The following is an 18818-nucleotide window of genomic DNA, read 5'->3' as shown; positions in this document are numbered from 1 at the left end:
CCCAATCTTCCATACAACTCCATATATCCTCCCCATCCATTTTCAACCACTTGCCATGCCGACGCTTTCCGGGATTTACACGTCGCTGACAGGCCAAACCTTGGCCATAGACGAGCATGGCCGTCTCAGTCTTATCCACGACGATAAGCAGAAGATTAAGCTACGTGCAGATGCAGAGTTCTGGCTTTGTGAGGATGATGGGGTCAGTACTCTCCCTATAACCCGCAACTGTTGCTAGAGAACCCCGTACTAAATGCTGCCCTCGGTCAGAAAATTGGCAAATTCGGATCTCCCAAGAAGGTAATAGATCTACCAGGAAGTCTCTTTCACGTTCAGACTTGCGCGACATCGGGGCTAGTCATTGCTTACTTTTTTTCACAGGTTTTCCTGCACTTCCAGGGTAAGGATTACCATATCTGGGTGGAACCGCGCGGCTTTAGTGATGGTTCATATGAGGTATGCAAAGCGAACTTAATCTGAATACTTCCCTTTTCCGAATCGTTTTTTCCTCCTCACTTTGGGTGCATCGCTGACCAAGGGTGATCCATTGGAACAGTACGGACTAATTCCGATCGAACCCAATGCCCAGTATAGCAACCGATTTCTCGGCCTCAATGAAGAGGGCAATCAACTAGAGATTCTGCAGTCCTGGTCCGATGCAGCAAAATTTCGATGCATAGAGTGATTATGGTGAAAATCAGGCAATTGCATTCTGAGTCGATCGATCTCATTCATTTTATGCTAGGGCAAGCTTGCATGAGCATGATTGCCTTTTCTGGTTGAATGTCAGGTCGGACTCGACTCATGTCTATGTAAAGTAACAGCTAGACTTCCCATGTTTTTTTTTTAAATTATTCACCCAACTCTCGATGATATGATCTCTAGCTCAGTGGTGTAATCTACCATTCCTACGAAAGTATGTCCTCTAGAAAGATGAGTGTTTCTCTTATAAGATGTAAGACACAATTCACTCTCATAGCATCATAAAAACCAACACCTATTCCGATCAGAAAGAGATGGGGGGTAGAATATACTCTATTTTTATTCCACTTTCAATAGTGCTAGCCTTGGAAACTTTAAGTACAAATTATGGATTAGTCGGATTCTTTGAGATGTGTTAGTTGAATATCTGTACATAAAATCGAGGCGTGCAAGACGGCGCCAAGACCTGTCTGTCTGTAAGGTAGCCCAGGGTTCCGCGATGATCAATAACTGCGGAGGATCTCGGGACTGCTAAAAACTTGGTTTCTTCCTGGAGTTACGATTGGCTAAGCATGGCTGATGCATACGCATGCATGTCTCGACCTGTTCTAGGCTTGCTCTTCACGCATTCATTCGGATAATTGACATGCTCAGCCCCAAGAGCCTCCACTCACCGAACATCAGGTTTGGCAAATCAAAATCAAGGACAATGTGGGGGGACTGACGAGAAGACCCATATCTCTGTCGATCATATAGTGAAATACTGAGGTAATATGAGATGGAAAGGGAACTGCGAAGCGCAGAACATGGGTGACACCGTGAGGGAATTCCTTGCCATATTCCCGAGGCTGGAATTCGATCCCTGCTCTCATTGATCTACAAAAATACTAAACCAAAAGGGTTAGCTGGGCTATGTAGCTCGAAATCTTGCTTCAATAAACTTCCGTTCGGCCTCCGCTATCTGCAGTCGATAGGTCAGAAAACCCTTGGCATGGTGCCAATAATCACTCACTGAATCCCCCTTTGGTGCATCCTTACTGTTTCTCTGGGTCACGCCGGGGTTGTTGAAGCCAGATGTGATTTCTGTCCCATTTTTGACAGGAGGGACCTCACTCAGCCAGCCAGCAACATTCCCAACAGCTTGCAGTCTGCAGCATCATCACACTCAACTCCCCTCGTCTCACATCGCACTGCGCTCTCTGGGTATAGATCTACATAAAAGCGGTAAAGTATCTCTGATATCCCTGAGGCCGAGTACCTTTCATTGGATTCGGATTACGCCACGCTCGGAGTCAGGAAGCCGAAGGGGCAATCCACTCTCAATAATAAAAGTCCTCACCGACCTTCCTCATCCAAATGGGATAGAACTAAGGACTCTGTACACTACCAGTGACTCGTTTCCTGCACCGGGATGCATGAGGTGTATCATGAATTCAGCCGGATGTGCCCTCAGAGGTCAACTCGAAGCGCAAGAATTAGGACATCTCCGGAGAGTAGAACAAATAACGTCTTCTATCGACCTTATTACATGATCTTTGTTGATAGGTTGTGCGTACGTTCCGCAGGTCACAGACAAAGAATGCAATGTCCCAGAGCCAAAGTACCTATACGTATATGCAAGCTCCTTGCCTCGACATTCATGGTCTCACCGGTATGTAGAACACACAACTAATGCTTTCGCAAGTCTGACAAGACGCAGCCGATACTCCAGGGAACGATAATCACGTATTGGGTGAAAATTTATTTAGCATCCTCTCTACATTCTACGTGTGCCTCCTCCTACCAGCTCTGTTAACTCGGCTTTGGGAAGCACTAGTACCCTGAATCATAACCATGGGATCACTTGGAGAATTAGAGTCCTCGGATCGCAGGGGAGGTCTCTGTCGTGAAGACCCTGTCATGAATTTGACCAGTACACTGGCCAGTTATGTTCAGCATCTCGAAAGAGAACACGCCCAATCCCCATCACTGAAGACACAGACTTGCAATGATGTCGCAGAAAAGTCGAACATTGTCGCGCTCTGCAATAAGGTCATCGCCATGACCATGGACCCGGAGATGTATCTCTTCACCACATCCTTACAGGTAGGACGGCTGGCCATGATGCTATAAAACAAGCTTACTTACCTCTCTAAACGCTAGTTTCACTTCTGCTCGTGCCTGAAAACCGCAGTGGATCTCAAAGTACACGAACATATTCCCCGGCATGGAGCAATCGGTATTCAACAACTCGCCGGGGCTGTGGATGCCGACGAAACGCTATTGAGTAAGTGCAGTATAGCGTAGGGCTACAAAGTCAGAGACTAATCTATCACGCAAATTAACAGGGCGAATCATAAGGATGCTGGTGAACAAGAGCGTATTTGCCGAACCGGAACCCGGATACTATGCCCACACCCCGGCCTCCTTGGTTATCTGCGCGCCAAACATGACGGATCTTCTCAGCCATAGGTTTGTCCTGCAGCCAAGCTGGCTTATAGCAAACGAGAAAGGCTAACTCCTGGAACGCTGAGCAGACTGGAGGATGGGTTCCGAGCTGCCAGCCGACACGCAGAGGCACTGGCGAAGTTACAATATCGGGATCCTACTGCGGAGGATGTTCTCGGCTTTCAGCTAGCCTTTTCAACTACCAAGAATTATTGGGACTATGTGGAGGAGGATGACCCTGAGTGCGGACAGCGGTTCTCCAAGGCGATGCGGGCAGTGACAGTCAACAAACTGGGCGATGTTCCCAAGCTGTATCCATTTGACAGGCTTGTCGACGATGGCGGAGTGATTGTTGATGTTGGTGGCGGAATGGGGCAGGTTGCGCAGAGCATCCTCTCTCACTGGCCTGGACTCGGGTTGAAATGTATTGTTCAAGATAAGTTTGCATGCAGGAGTGGTAGCACGCATCCCGACTTGGAGATGCAAAGTTATGATTTTTTCAGTCCACAGCCGGTTAAAGGTACGGCAAGCCCCCATCTCCCCATTTCCTTTAGTGATCGTGACGGATTACCGCCACAATATGTGTCTCTGAACTCACCGTTATTAGGAGCCGCGGCGTATCTCTTCCGTCATATATTTCACGATTGGCCGGATGATGCCTGCATAAAGATCCTGAAGAACACCGTGGAGGCGCTTGACTCTGATCGGAGTCGAATACTCATCTGCGACCAGATCATGGAGGAAAAGAATCCGTCCACGGCGGCCGTGCTTTACGACATCGATATGATGTGTTTGTACGGCGGCAAAGAGAGGACCTTGTCGGAATGGGAGGCATTGTTGAAGGCTGCGGACCAGAGATTGGAAATCAAGAACGTATTCAGGAGCCCTAATCAAGTCTCAGGTATTCTTGACGTGCAGGTTTGCTGCGATTAGTCGGCGTGTGTTTAATGGTTGGGAGTTAAAGATATCATGAGCAAACGGAACGAGTCTCGGGCATGTTGTTTATTCATAGGAAACCAAGTATATCTATTACTGTGGTATTTGTCGTCGTCGATTACTTTGAGCCATGATGCGTAACAAAAACATAGAGTCAACCTACGGTCTTCGTTGGTTGAGGATTTTGACGGCCTTTAGCCAATGTATTTTTGTTGGCTAGTGCCTCAGGCATTGAGCCGTGCCCTAAAGGTGTAGCTCTGTTCATAGCAACGCGATATTGGGTCAAGTATCCTGGATAGAAGCCCTTCTATGCCTAAATCGGTTAGACCTTCCTAATCTGGTATGGTGTACGACGGACTTGGAATTGACCGGCTAAACTCTTCATCTCAATTGCGTCTCCCAAGCAAACAGATAGAGTGATGACAGGGTACACTAGTAAAAGAAAACACGATCTTGCTACTTCAAAATTAGCAATACCTACGGCTTCGTGTAACCTTGTACTTTAAAGCTATACGAGATGTGTTCGAAGAAGCGCAATTTGAAAAGTTGCTGGGTACTTTCAAGCATGGACCCCGAAATATATATACATATATACATTCTGGACCTCGACTTTCAACTTGCCTTTCTTCTCTCGGAGCTCAAAGCTATGGTTCAACCCGAATCAAGTTTCCCTGTCCATCCTTTCAAGATTGACCTTGAGTAATCCTTTGGTCTGTCACAGTAATGTAGTGAGGTTGAAGTTGGTGGAACACTCGAAACTGTGGTTGTTTCGGATCCGAGCCGGACCCGAGACCCCGAACCTAAGATACCAGCATATTTGTTATTTCCGGGGATGGAATTCGCGCGACGCTGCACGTTCGGGGTACCGATTCTGCTGCTCTCCTGAAGACACAGAATTCTGGTGTATACTTGGTTACGTTCATATCTACGGAGTATTGTTGACAGCGTTAATAAAGTTCTTTCATATGGAGTATAAATCTCGATTAAATAATCTAACCAGCCTACCCAACACTGCACATTTTTTCCATTTGCTCCCAGGGTCAACCGTGGTTTGGCCTTCCCCTTGCATAAAACATTCCTCCGACCACACACACGCGAATTGAACTTGTTTTGTTGGGTATCTCACGTCCCAAGGGCATTCGCTCTTGCTTTCTCACTTCTTCTAAACGAAATTGCCTTAAAACCCGCTTAACTGTTGAAGACGAGATATCAGAACTACTGCTTGCACATCGGTCCTTATGGCTAAGCTCAGGCTTCCGGCGAGCTAGTAGATGGATATAGTGCTTAGTAGAATGGCTCAGATTGGTAGGTCTACCCTTTCTCGGGAGCGACTGCAGGGCGTTGCTGCGTAGAAGGCGTTTTTTGGTTGCATAAATTATATTGCGACTGACGCCGAGTCTCTTAGCTTATTTGAGTCGGGGATTCCTGGTTTTCTAGAGCAGACAAAATAGCCGCCCGAGTCTCGGTAGAAAGCTCAGTATTCGGCTTTCGATTGCCACTAATTTCTGGTTTGGAAGCTGTCATTTTGATCCCAATGGTCAGTAGTTGAAAAAGCTGGGACTTTTTGACGCGTCGCCAAAACGCGCTAGTGTGTTTACACTTTGACCCACCTTGGATTCAGTGATGCTTGGCTTGGTGTGACGAGGTAGCAAACAATTCTACATTACTTTATGGGAATGATGATACTAAAGTAATCTAAGACTCTGGATTTTGTACATGTGAATGCCTCATTTCTTGGTCAACCAAGAATTGTACCGACCACATCTTTGCCTACACCCTCAACGGTGGGCGCTATTACACCCAGGCTGCCTGGCTCGGAGATTGGCAACAACTCATCAGTATGCGAACAATCTGACTGCATAGCCTCGCCATTCATCCTCTCCTCTAGCCAAGCAAACGCTTCCAGAAACCCATCGGCTTGCAGAAGTATATGCTCGTGTGTCAAGACATTCTTATATCTGACCACCGTGCCGCCCGCACAATACCGCGACGCAACGATCTCCGCCGTGCTGGCGGGACTGATCTCATCGAGAGCCCCCTTGTACACGAAGATCGGTATCTTAGGTGGATTCTGTCCGAGGTTGTTATCCTTCAAGGCCTGCTGCATCTGAGGATAACTTAGGATGCTAGGATCCTTGAAATAGGAGAAGATATCCTGGAAGGGGTATTCGATGACATTTGCCACGAAACAGTTATGGTTCGCATCGTAGAACTTCGCCTTTTTGCTCTCGACAAGCTGCTCCTCGTATAACGCCGCGATGTCGGGATATTCATGCGCTATGCCGTTGAAGCCCCCAAAGTCTAGCCCCACAAACGGGCCCTTGTTAACGGTATATGTGACGACCTCGATATCGCCGATAAGCCCTCCCAGCGCGGCGCCAACGATCATGTCCAGATCGGGGGCGTAGGTTGGCTGGAGTTCAGCGGCGAATCCGCTTGCTAGACTTCCTCCCGAATAACCCCACATCGCGACGGATGCATTTGGGGAGACAGTAGTAAAGTCCGAAGAGCGAAGGACGGCTCGAATCCCATCCAGAACAGCATGGCCGGCACGACGATTTGCCAAAAAGGCGGCCTTGGGACCCTCGTGATCCGGTATACTCACAATCCAGCCCTTTTCCAGTGCTGCTCGAAATAGGACTGTGTGACTTTGGATTCCTACTTTGGAAAGGAGGTCGTTGTCTTCTATGCCGGTTTGGAGGACGTATGATGGTGCACAGTCAATGGCAGATGAGTCCTCTGGAATCTGGTAGGACAGCAGTCTCGAGGTATTGGCATTTTCTGGGACGAGAACTGTGGTGACTGTTGCCGTGGCGTTGGCCCAGTTGTCCGTGGATCGGTACAAGATTTGGTATGCCGCTTCCAGTTTCATCTTTATGGGGTCGATTAGGGCGATCGGGTGTGGTACGTTTCTGTATCGCAGGATAGTACCTGGGTCTTCGTTCTCGTATCCTGCCGGGGGTTCGTAGAAGGGGTCTGTACTGGGAGGGGTGACTGTGGCCCTACTCGCCAGGCCACCAGGGTAGGCAAGACATGTCGTGAAGACAAAGAAGAATGACAGTAGGGATCCTAGCCCCAGCATCCTGATGATGTGCGGGACTGCACCGGTGGATGCTCCAGTCGCAATATGTGTATAGCTGCACAAGAGGGAAGACTTCAATCAAATAACACCTGCTGACGGAAACCACCAGAACGTTGACTGCCCTGTGTATTTTTCCGTGTTATACATTCCGATCCATGTATATAAACAATGGTACTAGCAATTTTATAAGGATCTGCGTTTCCCTCGATGGTATACTATAAGATCTCAATTCATCCATTCCTTGTGCCGACTGATCTTCCAATCGCTAGCTAGATATTAGAATGCCTTATTGCTTTTCTGGTTGTGATTACTCTCCAGCCAGTCGTTATGCAGTAAATTATTGAGAGGACAGCACATGGAAATGATTAACATACCTTCTTATCCCTTGGCTTCCGAGTCCAGACATTGGGAGTGTTGTCCTACTGATGAGCCTCGACAGAAAAGATCTATAAACTAACCAAGAGAGGCAAGCGGGTTGTGAATCGCATCTTCTCTTGATCGGCCGGGGTATTATGTTTATACTAACAAATATGCCGTCCGTTGGAGATCTCGTAGCCGGGATGGACTGTGATCCCGCAAAGATCGACATCAATACCCCAACCATATCTAGAATGCTAGGTTAAGGTTCCGTATTCAAGTAAGGGGCAGGGAAAAGCATCTCCTAGGGTAAACTCAGCCTGCCAAGACTGAACTTCCCACCAATAATGGACTAGATCGCCTGATACGGTTATTGAGACTTTAGACCGATCTTCACTCATTCCTTCGATTGAGCAGTTGGATTACTGTTGCCCAGAACGTCACTTCCGCATCAGGATTGTAGGCCCAGGCAGCATAAAGCGAGACGTAACCATTCGTTGTTAGCTCTGCGATGGTACAGTCAATTAGATATGTACCCTCTTTCCCTTCCGACCCCCTCGCAATATCAGCCCAAATAGTTGTCGCTGCCCATGCCCTGGAGTGTTCCTATTGCTCATCAACTCCTTATCCCGGGCCCACGTGTTTCTCTATTCTTTTTGGCGCATACCGCTGGAAGTCGGTCGCGAGACCATCTGGATACAGACCGAACACATGAAGACTATTGGTTGACGAGAGAAGACGGGACAATGACACGGCAGTTAAGTTCACGGTGGATGACAAAAGCAGTAACAGTCTCAATAGATAGGGAAGCAGAAGAAAGGGCTAGGTGATTGGTGCCTAGTGTATGTCTCCATCCACGGCCCGGCCTACATAGCTCTGGTAAGCAACGCGGGTCAACTGGTAAGCTTTTCCCCACCGTAATTAAGCAATCGACTGAAGATCAATAGAATATGCCCGAAACAACCCTGCCACTGCTCTTTAGGAAGAATAAGACAATGATCTAGGAATGAGGCCATCGGAATGCGACAGCAACGACGTCTTAGTCCGATCCACTTCCCAAGGATCCTTTAGGGCACTTTGTGAATTGCCCAACTAAGCGTTGATTTTTCTAAGTACTAAACGCGGTCTGTTAATTTATTTCCACTATTTCTTAATATTTTGTTGTATTTTATTCTACGATATTGTATTCTTATTTTCATTTTGGGTATCGCCTGGGTTTGATTCGCTAAAGGCTGTTGTTTTGATTGGCGTATTTACTTGTCTTGTTCTGGGACAATAAAGATCATCTCCTGTAAGAGATAGAGCCAGGGCACCTTATTCCACAAGGCCAAAAGGTCAGAATAATTCGGGATCAACGATCCCGAAGCCCTGGGACTGACTTATATAGAACCCGCCGTTACACCTCCCCCGGCGTGTAAACTGGGCATATACCTGGATCCCCGCGGTAAAACGGCAAGTCTAGGCTAGGCTGTACTCCGTAAACATGATCGTAAGAGATGATCATCACTTTGACTTTGGAACTATCGATTCTCTAAGGAATAATCATCCGGACCCACGACAGGTCTAAAGGTGGAGTTACATACCAGGGTCATAGAAGCTACTGCGCAGTACTACAGTACTCAGCATACTAAGAACCTGTCTATGTCTACATCTGGTTAGATCCCAAATCCGGTAGTATGGACTAACTGTTCACTCATTATCGTGGGGACCTGTCCCAGGGTCAGCATATAGAGTGATGGCAGTATACATCTGCCGTATTGAGACCCGTAGCCTCGGGACTCGGCAGTGCGAGACGTCATAGTACAACGATGATCGCAATTATGTTCTTCTACGTAATTAGTAAAGCAGCAACTCAAGGAAGACCCATCGCCAGGGGCAGCTAATCAGGGGCCGAAGCTCAAGTGTGTTATTTTCGGATGGAGTATCTTTCATGTAATTGATTCAGTGCGAGAAAATATATGACGAAATACAACCTTACCCGGCCTTCCGGGGTATCCGCGAAGCCCGAAGCATACAATTCATCTATGCACTCCATGATCCAGAGAGGTTATATAAGTAGAACCAATGTTCGCTTCCAAGACTTTGTATAATGCCAGCAACAAGTTATGAGAACTCGGAGGTGAATTTACTACAAGAGATCGTTGCAAGAACCCGTCATAATGGCACAGCGTATTGATGTGCATCATCACTATATCCCCCCTCCCTATTTGCAAGGTGTGTTTTATCTTTCGTACATTGAGAGATACCTTTGAGACTAATAATCTAATTCTTAAGCCCTTGAAAAAACTGGTGGTGATCCCTCCGGATGGCCTACGCCCGCTTGGTCCCTTGACATGGACCAAAACATTTGCAAAGATTGTGATATTGAAACAGCAATTCTATCCGTGACTGCTCCTGGTACAGGAATTCTCAAGGGAGCTGACTCTGCCCGTCTTGCCAGAGAGTGCAATGAGTTTGGGAAGTCTCTGAGAGACAAACATCCTAAGAATTACGGGTTCTTTGCTACGCTACCGGATATTCTTGATACTGAGGCTGCGCTTAAGGAAATTCAGTATGCCTTTGATACTCTTCAAGCTGACGGTGTTACCCTCTTTACCCGTTATGGCAACGGTAATTATTATTTAGGACATCCTGCGATCCAGCCTATATGGGAAGAACTGAACCGACGTGCTGCGGTGGTATTTGTTCACCCGACTCATCCAGTGGATACCAATCTTGTCAACAAAATGCTTCCCCAGCCAATGATTGATTATCCACATGAAACAACTCGTACAGCTGTTGATCTTATCACTACTGATACTGTGAGAAAGTATAGTAATTGCAAGATTATCTTGTCTCACGGTGGCGGAAATCTGCCTTGGCTGGCCAGACGTCCAGCAATCATGCTAAAAGATCTCAATCTGTCTACCATGACACCTGAACATTTTATTGAGAATGCACGAATGTTCTAGTATGATTTGGCCCTGACAGACTCCTTATTTGCGTTGCCTCTCCTGCAGAGGTTTGCTCCTTCTGATCATATTCTTTTTGGAAGTGATTTCCCGTATGCCCCTGAGGCTACGGTTAGGCGGTTTAGCAAGGAGCTGAGTGAGGCTAATCTCTCGAAGCAAGATGCACAGAAGATTAGCCGTGACAATGCCCTCAAATTATTCCCTCGCCTTTCCTCCCAGTGAAGAACCTTTGGCGGCTTGTTTCGTGAATGCACATAAATCCAAAATGGAAAACGAGGGGGAAGTAGGAGCGATCATGTATTAAAAGGGGTTACAAATTCTCTCCGTGGACTTGTTTCTGTTCCTTTATTTTCTTCTTCCTGTTGCTGGATACCTCTGAGCCCCGAGGGCTTTATAAAGAAATCAAGAAATGAATATGCACTAAATTCTTGTGCTTCTCTAATCTCCATATTCAATTTATAATTTCCAAAGAGAGAAAGATGTATATCTTTATAACTTTGTCATAGTCTATGCTATGTTCCTATACTCTAATTAAAATTACTCTCAGTATTCACACTTTACTGGACCCTAGGGGAGACATTAGGTAACATCAATAGGCATTGTAGGGGTGAGGGCTCCAGACTTCCTCGTGCTCGGCCATAACCATGGATCGAGTTTCATTTAAGTTCAGCCAATGACCGCTATATATAACCTAACATCTCTAACTATTTAACTATCAAAAAGAATTGTAGCACGTGTTCGAGCTCACTTCTACCTATCTGTGCCTAGCTGTGTTAATCCGCAGCGGTAGGCAAGTAGCAGCATCACAGAACTACCATGATAAGGTTTCATCTATGTCGAAGCGCAGGAAATCAATGAGACTAAAGGGAGAATCTCGCAATGCCGTTGAGCTCTCTGACCCCTCAAACAGTGTGCCCGGTCGCTGGTGGCGTAGTACAGCACCATTTCCTGTTTTGGCGGTAATTGTCATCTCCATCCCAATCTCGCCTGCAGCCATTTAACAGATATATAGGGAACGCTATGTGCGATGGCAATCATGTTCAATATCTGCACTGTCTCCCAAGGATGGCAAGAAATGGAAAATGTTGACGGGAGCATCAACATATTATCTCAACCGACTTGGTGTGTATCATTCCACTCTTTTCTTTTCTCCCGGGGTTTAACGGTCAGTAAATATTTCAGGATGGTCGCACTTAAAGCGGTATCCCTAGCTCTGGCTGCCATCTCGTACATCGTACTAATATTGACAATGATGTGCAAACGAAACCCGCAGATAGGATTCACTGTGACAATATTGGGTTGGTTAGCGGCAGGAGCGTTATTGTTCAGCCTCATAGGCGTTACTCTCCGGCAACATCCAATAGTGCAACCACGAGACTCATTGAAGTATACACAGGGCTACTTCTACGGTATTATAGCTGCAAGTTTGTATATTTTCATTGCAGTTTTACTATCAGCTTATACTGCCACTGTGCGCTTGGTTTCCTTAAGCCGTCAGGACAGGCGAACGGTCGAATATACTAGCATCATCCTGCGAACTATCACTTTTATAACCGTTCTTACAGGTGGTGCAGGTGTGTACAGCGCTATTGAGGGTTGGTCTTTTATGGACGCATTGTACTTTACCGACTACACCGTTCTCACTATTGGAATCGGGAATATTGTCCCCAAGACACATCTCGGAAGAAGTCTGCTATTCCCGTACGCTACTGTCGGGATTATAACGTTGGGTCTCGTTGTGAACTCTATAAGATCATTCGGGAAGAGTCTCAGACGTATGAAACTAAGACTGGAGCTCCAAGAAGCGCGCAGCGAGCTTCTGAAAGGAAAGAACTCAACAAGGCCGGCTCATGACGAACACAGAGACAGTATAACATTATCCAGCATATTATCCACGGCCACGCTGCCTCAAACAAGTGACGTGGCGGAGCTTCAGCGCATCCGATCTGATTTCAACCGAAGAGTCCAAGTGAAGGCCCTTCTCTTTTTCGTCTTGGCATGGTTTGTCCTGTGGCTTCTCAGTGCCGCGGTATTTCGTCGATCGGAACGCAGCGAGGGCTGGACGTACTTCATCGCCCTTTACTTTACATACACTTCGTTAACAACCATTGGCTATGGAGACTTCTACCCTACCAGCAACTTTGGCAAGGTTTTCTTCGTCTTCTGGTCTCTGCTTGCTATTCCCGTTCTGACCAATCTCGTCACTGCCATGGGCGACATAGGTGTGCGAACGGCTGTTTACTTTGCTGGTTATATCTTGACACTAGGCAAATCGAGAATCAAGAGGCGTAGTGGGTCAGATCCAGGATCCCGAAGCAATTGTAGGGATATCGAAAAAAATGCTGAATTGTCGTCAAAGTTGAGCAAGCGGTCCATGGACCTGAGTACAATAGGAACAACGACCACTTTTCCGGCTAACGACCTTCAGTTGTCCCAGTCGGTGCATGAAACTGGACAGTACGTGCTTCTACTAGCTGAAGAAATCAGCAAGCTCGTAACAGCGCTCATGGACGGAGACAGTGAGCAGGACCCTCGCCGTGATTGGCCGTGGGTCCTGTCCCTACTCCATTCGCGAGATGGCGAGGCGGGTAGTTCAGTCGTACCCGTTTATCCTGAGATTATGAATCATACCACACTGCGCGCGAGTGAGGGCTTTATCAGTGAGGAAAAAGCAGCGATGGAAAGGAAGAATGAAACCTTGTTGATGCTCAAGTTGTTGACAGAGAGGCTTTGTGCGGATTTGAGGAAGACTGAAGCGAGTGCACCTTAAAGAAGGAATATATACGAAATGGACAGGTGGAATATAATATTGAATATGATCTGCACGGATCTTCAAATAAAGCACTTCTAAGAGGTTGTAACAACGCGGCACTTGTACTCTTCTAGTAATATGCTAGCTCGTAGCCGACCCGCAATCTATATTGATTCTAGACACCTTGCGAGACCCGAGAGATGCTGGCTGGATTATCTGCTATATCATTAAATATTCAAATGCTCTCAATACATGTGGTGGTGGCTTGAGCGTACAATTCACCCTCGAGTACTTCAGAACGATAAAGTCACACCACCAAAGCCATCAAGAAGCCATCATGGTTCTTTGCACCCAGAGTCTGTACAAGGGCCGCTTCTACTCGCGTATCCTGCCCAACCTTTTCCACCAGAGATATCGCTCCCTCTTTACGTTTCTCCGGGCCCACAATTCCGTCTTCCAGCATACTCTGAACTGCATTGTCGACCAATATGACAGCCCCAGGACCCTTCGCTAGTTTAACACCATAGTCGAAATATTGCCACTGATTATCCCAATCCGCATCAATAAACACAAAGTCAAACTTCGATCGCTTCCCTTGCTGAATTTCCTCCTCTAACCGGGGCAACACCTCCAGCCCAGGTCCGAGCAACACCTCAGCCTCGTCTGGAACTTTCACCCCAGCATTGCGCAGATTCTGGATAGCAAGCTCTCGTCTGTCTTCAAGAATTTCGATGCTAGTCACCTTTCCCTTATTGCCATTGGCATTGAGGGCCCGGGCGAACCAGATGCTGGAGTATCCGCCCAAGGTGCCGACTTCCAGTACGTTGTGGGCGCCTGACATCTTGGTCAGCAGGGAAAGGAATTTGCCCTGGGCTGGGGAGACGGCAATTGGTGGTATTCCATTTTTGGCGCAGTTGGAGATAGTGTCGGTTAGGGCTTGGTCGGTTGGGACCAGATGGGAAACGGCGTAGGAATCCACTTCCTTTTGGAGCGTGGTGGTTGGGGCCATCTTGATGGTTTAATAAAATCGGCTGTGTTGGATGGTGCTAAGGTAGGTTCGAGCGACTTGGTTGTTGGGGATTGTGAAGAATATGCGGGTTAAATTCTATCGATGAGATCGATGAGCTTTATATAAATGCTGTTCGTTCCTCGGAGGTTCATGTTGGCATAGAAACACTATCTCCGATATGGTCAAGATGAGTAAGGCTTGGCAACTCTTCATGACTGGGGCGATTTAATGATTATCCGTAGTCTTTGATCAGCATCTTACTGCAGTTTGAAGTCGCAATTTCGCGAAGATTCATTCAAATTGAGTACTTTGAAATCCAATAGGCATTTGTTGCAACCCGAGAGGCAAGGCCATTCTGTTGATATGTATAGCTTAACGTTAATCATTACACTTGGTTATATCGCAAAGACTGCCCTCTGGCTGTACTAGATGGTTATATCACTTGAGCAAAGCTATATCTAAGCCTCTCTGCCAGGTATGTCATCGTCTGTGGAGAGCGTGCTCGTTATCTGATCGTGATCTTGCTTGATAATCGTTCTTATCGCCGAACCGTTATCGCCGAGGCACACATGTTTTCTCCGACGCTGAGCAACGTCACGACTTATATCTCCGCGACCCCCTCGGACCTCCGTTCACCACTTCATCATCTGATAAGATCCCAACTCCGATCTGATAATAGGAAGCCTGTTCTTCTGCTTGAGGGGTACAATGCTACCCAATAAAGCTCAGCGGATGTCCGAGCCGACAGCGCCAAGACGACCAATCGCCCGGAGAAAGCGGAGACCCTTGTCTTGCTCTCTGTGCCGACGACGGAAACTTGCTTGCGACCGTGAATATCCGTCCTGCAGTCGGTGTCGAAAAACCGGGAACTCTGATTCTTGCTCGTACGAGGATGCTCCTGTCCCGTCGCGTAACAGTCAGCGAAGAACAGTTGTGCTGGGGGAAAACACACCCGCTACCCCGGTCCTTGGGAACACTACATCGTCTGCTTCGGTAGAAGGCTATAGGGCAGACGATAACACTCGACCCATTGTGCAGGACTTGACAGAACACGCAGGTACTTGGCAGCTGATAGGTGGTGATGTTGATGGAGCTACGACCAGTAAAGAGCGTCCGGCCATTAAAGCCGACGTAACTGAACTGACGTATCCCCCCGAACCAATGTCAACTGAGGCTGTCATCTTCCGAGGGAAGAATTACAAGACACAGTATTATGGGAGTACAAACCCCACTAGTTTGATCGGCCATGTAAGCGCTGCTATCAGATTGTCCTTTGACTGAAATGCTTATTTGCAATCCAGTTCCCCGAGCTTCGGGCTTACATGAAGGAGACGATCAAGCACCATGCTTCTTTACCCGGTGTCCAGAAAGAACTGAAAGCATTGGACACGAAATGGAAGTATGAGAAACCCAACAACCTTGCGGTCAAAACTGCGGACTTGTTGCTGCTGCTCCCAGACCAGGAACAGATGGACGCAGCCATTCGGCTATATTTCGAAACATTCGAAACGATGCACAGAATTGTGCACAGGCCGACTTTCATGGAGGAGTATGACCAGTTGCAGAAGGATCGATCAGCTGCAAAACCAGGATTCATTGTCCTCATTCTATTGATCATGGCCACCGTCAGCTGCACAACGACAACTGACCGAACTTACGTGGGTAGCAGTAGTCTCGGTCGAGAACGGGGATCGCTGTGGATTGAAACGGCCGAAGCGTGGCTTGCAAAGCAGAGCAAGAAGAATATCTACCTGGTCATATGGCAGATTCGCTGTCTACTCGTGCTTGCAAAACAAATGTGCCGCTACAAGAAGAAGCGCATGTGGTCGGTGGCGGGTGACCTGGTGAGAGAGGGAATGGCGGCTGGCTTTCATCGCGACCCAAGCCGTCTGGGGGGCAAGATATCTTTTTTCGACCAGGAGATTCGCCGGAGACTGTGGGCGACAATGACTGAGTTGGAGCTACAGGCTTCGGTCGAGCGAGGACTGCCATCAGCCTTAGCTGCGATCCAAATGGATTGTGCTCCTCCGGTTGATATCGACGATGAAGGTCTGAGACCCGAATCCTGTTCTACAGAGACACAAGGATCGCCTGGGCATCGTACATCGACTTTGTTCTTGCGGTTATGTAGGAACAGCCTGGACTTGCGCGTGTCCTTAAATTCTCGGATGAATGATCTGACCTCGGATTTGCCATATGAGGATATCCTCAGATACGAAGACATGATCATGAGTGAACTTAAGAAGCTTCCCTCTTCAAGCGACAACAGCGATGATACTAATGACAAAGGCCTATCTCAGATGGCAAGGGTAGTCCTAGATCTGCAACTGCGGCAGTTCCTTGTCTTACTCCACGCCCCCTTTGCTAGAAAGGCAGAAAATAATACACGATACACAGTATCAAGGATGGTTTGTTTCAATGCCGCTGCCAGCATGATTGACCAGCATTGGCGGCTGGTACAGGCTGGGAATCCCATGCTATTGCTTTTGAGACATGACTACTTCCGCGGAGCATTAAACCTTTCTCACTACGCATTTATATCCTCAGGAATCAAGGGTAAGTTATTTCCACTGAGGTACTGGTATTCTTCTACATAAGATTTTATATGTTAAACTCTAGTACAGCCGATATATGTGTCCCAATCGACCAGAATGCAATATTGCAATATATCCAGAATGCGCTGTCCATGTTGGAGGACAGCATCACTTATCTTGGAACCGGATTCACGTATCACTGGTACATTTCTGCTGCAATTTCCTTTTTGCGATCACAGTCACAACCGGTAAAGTCCAGCACACTCAAGCAGGAAGCAATTAACCAAGTCGTCAAACAATATTACCGAGTACTTGCATCACAAGAACAGTTCCCTCGCGCCAAGGAGAAGATCTATTCCTCACAATTCAGACAGGTAGCTCAACTCAAATAATTTCCTGGACGTTTGTATAAGGAAGCACATATGCTAAGTAGCCTTCCATAGGGTGAACCCTCCGAAGCTGAGTGCCAGTTTACCAGTGATAATGTGCTGGACCCAACGGAGATGTCCTTGGACGATGTGGGGTTTTCTCAGGTTCGTCATGAAAGCTCCCTCAACGCTTCTCCCTGTTCCTGGTAATTACTTATATGCATATTAATATGTTATAGTTTGATCCAACTGTTCAATCGATGGAGCAATATTTCTTCGGCGATCCTGCCGCTTGGACATTCGACGATCTGTGGGAGGTAGCATAGACTAATCAACAACCAAAGTTATACGGTATACAGAAAAGTTCACTGAACTAATCAGTACAGCTATGATGAGTGCGTAAATATGAGAGGGTCAATCATCATTGGTGTCTTCATTATTATTCATTATGTAGATCATGTCATAGGACTAGTGCATTTAAACATTCAGATAATCATCAAGCCTGTGTTAACTCCGACAATATACCAGTCAGATTCAAAGGCTTCAAATCATCGAATATCTGCATCACTTTGGGGAATAGCTGGTTGATATTAGTATTGTACACAGGATTCGCTTATAGGACAGACTTACATCGCTGACACCATCAATCAGAACGGTAATTGTATTGGTACGATTAGGGTATAGGAGAGTATGTGCATGTTCAGTAAGGTTTTTAACTTGACCGACGACCGTTGGGTCAATCAATCGAGGTGTTCAGGAGAGGTTGAATGACATCGGGGTTAGATGAGAGGAAACTGTTAGCCTCTTGTATAAGACTCGCGATTTGCTTTGCCAGGTCTTTGGGAAGGAGGTCATTGGCGTTAGTGAGTAAGTTTCCGATGTTGTCGGCATGCGGCGTGATGTACTGATTGACAGATGAGAGTAATTGCGGGATATCAATAGCAGATGAGTTGGAGGATGAATCAGAGACCAGCGGGTTGACATCGGCGATGAGTGATTTGGTTTCCTTGACAAATGAAGACGTCGGGAGGTTGCTTGTGTTGTTAAGTAGGTTGTTTATCTCATTTAAGAACCGCTCTGTGAGCAGAGGGGATGCTTCTTCAAGTAGGTTGTTGATCGATTCCACATTGTCTGCAGTAAGGGGGCCATTTGCATTGTTCAGTAGGCCTGTAACCGTGTTTTATTGTCTCTTTTGTGAGCTCGTCATTTCCTATCTGAACGAGTGATTTTGTCTCCACTGAAGTTTGGTTGTCGAAAAGGTCTGCCAAGTGGGTGATGGATGATACAGCATCCTTCACGAGAGTAGGTGAGAACAGGCCTACCAGGCCATCAATAGCATTCCCAACATTTTCCGAGGTGCTGTTTGTTGTTCCTTCTGGTATAAGATTACCGAAGATATCTTCAAAGATACTACCCAGATCGAGACTAGCCCTAGGCACCGGGTCGGAGCTGTCTTCTGTTGGATTAGATCCATATACCTGAAAGGCAAAGAGAAAGAGAGTCACATATTGGATGATGGGATACATTCTGACCATGGAGATGGACACCACGAGGTCCCATAGTCAACCATACCCTTCCATCGTGCTTAGACTCCCATTGCTATAGCATATATCTATGTGTATTTATGCAGTTTGTTTTGCGCATAGATCACTGGAATGCAGGGAACTATGCGGGGGAGGATATAATGACCGCATAAACCG

General features: G+C 47.0%; 8 protein-coding genes across 8 annotated transcripts; 5 read left to right on the top strand and 3 right to left on the bottom strand.

Annotated features, from left to right (window-relative positions):
• Nucleotides 1–55: 55 nt before the first annotated feature.
• ANOM_005450 (uncharacterized protein) lies at nt 56–685 on the top strand (the record flags this gene model as incomplete). The annotated part of the gene is made up of 4 exons (XM_015550707.1): nt 56–202; nt 271–300; nt 382–456; nt 557–685. 4 exons carry the CDS (start codon nt 56–58, stop codon nt 683–685), a joined length of 381 nt encoding a protein of 126 aa, XP_015408533.1.
• Nucleotides 686–2535: 1850 nt separating this feature from the next.
• Nucleotides 2536–4062, top strand: ANOM_005449 (O-methyltransferase family protein; the record flags this gene model as incomplete). Its single annotated transcript, XM_015550706.1, has 4 exons — nt 2536–2787; nt 2845–2968; nt 3030–3153; nt 3219–4062. The coding sequence occupies 4 exons, from the start codon at nt 2536–2538 to the stop codon at nt 4060–4062; spliced, it is 1344 nt and encodes a 447-aa protein (XP_015408518.1).
• A 1741-nt stretch (nt 4063–5803) lies between these two features.
• On the bottom strand, nt 5804–7147 carry ANOM_005448 (putative lipase 2 precursor; the record flags this gene model as incomplete). Its single annotated transcript, XM_015550705.1, has 1 exon — nt 5804–7147. One exon carries the CDS (start codon nt 7145–7147, stop codon nt 5804–5806), a length of 1344 nt encoding a protein of 447 aa, XP_015408517.1.
• A 2516-nt stretch (nt 7148–9663) lies between these two features.
• On the top strand, nt 9664–10677 carry ANOM_005447 (amidohydrolase family protein; the record flags this gene model as incomplete). The annotated part of the gene is made up of 3 exons (XM_015550704.1): nt 9664–9718; nt 9779–10454; nt 10539–10677. The coding sequence occupies 3 exons, from the start codon at nt 9664–9666 to the stop codon at nt 10675–10677; spliced, it is 870 nt and encodes a 289-aa protein (XP_015408512.1).
• Nucleotides 10678–11288: 611 nt separating this feature from the next.
• ANOM_005446 (potassium channel family protein) lies at nt 11289–13225 on the top strand (the record flags this gene model as incomplete). The annotated part of the gene is made up of 2 exons (XM_015550703.1): nt 11289–11414; nt 11468–13225. The coding sequence occupies 2 exons, from the start codon at nt 11289–11291 to the stop codon at nt 13223–13225; spliced, it is 1884 nt and encodes a 627-aa protein (XP_015408511.1).
• A 289-nt stretch (nt 13226–13514) lies between these two features.
• ANOM_005445 (O-methyltransferase) lies at nt 13515–14216 on the bottom strand (the record flags this gene model as incomplete). Its single annotated transcript, XM_015550702.1, has 1 exon — nt 13515–14216. The coding sequence occupies one exon, from the start codon at nt 14214–14216 to the stop codon at nt 13515–13517; it is 702 nt and encodes a 233-aa protein (XP_015408510.1).
• Nucleotides 14217–14924: 708 nt separating this feature from the next.
• On the top strand, nt 14925–17444 carry ANOM_005444 (uncharacterized protein; the record flags this gene model as incomplete). The annotated part of the gene is made up of 5 exons (XM_015550701.1): nt 14925–15464; nt 15518–16772; nt 16841–17124; nt 17194–17283; nt 17358–17444. The coding sequence occupies 5 exons, from the start codon at nt 14925–14927 to the stop codon at nt 17442–17444; spliced, it is 2256 nt and encodes a 751-aa protein (XP_015408509.1).
• A 410-nt stretch (nt 17445–17854) lies between these two features.
• Nucleotides 17855–18653, bottom strand: ANOM_005443 (uncharacterized protein; the record flags this gene model as incomplete). The annotated part of the gene is made up of 2 exons (XM_015550700.1): nt 17855–18249; nt 18293–18653. 2 exons carry the CDS (start codon nt 18651–18653, stop codon nt 17855–17857), a joined length of 756 nt encoding a protein of 251 aa, XP_015408516.1.
• Between the last annotated feature and the right edge of the window lie 165 nt (nt 18654–18818).

Source organism: Aspergillus nomiae (genome assembly GCF_001204775.2).
Source record: "Aspergillus nomiae NRRL 13137 chromosome Unknown contig00076, whole genome shotgun sequence".
NCBI classification, from domain to species: domain Eukaryota; kingdom Fungi; phylum Ascomycota; class Eurotiomycetes; order Eurotiales; family Aspergillaceae; genus Aspergillus; species Aspergillus nomiae.
This window is presented reverse-complemented; position numbering and strand designations above follow the sequence as displayed.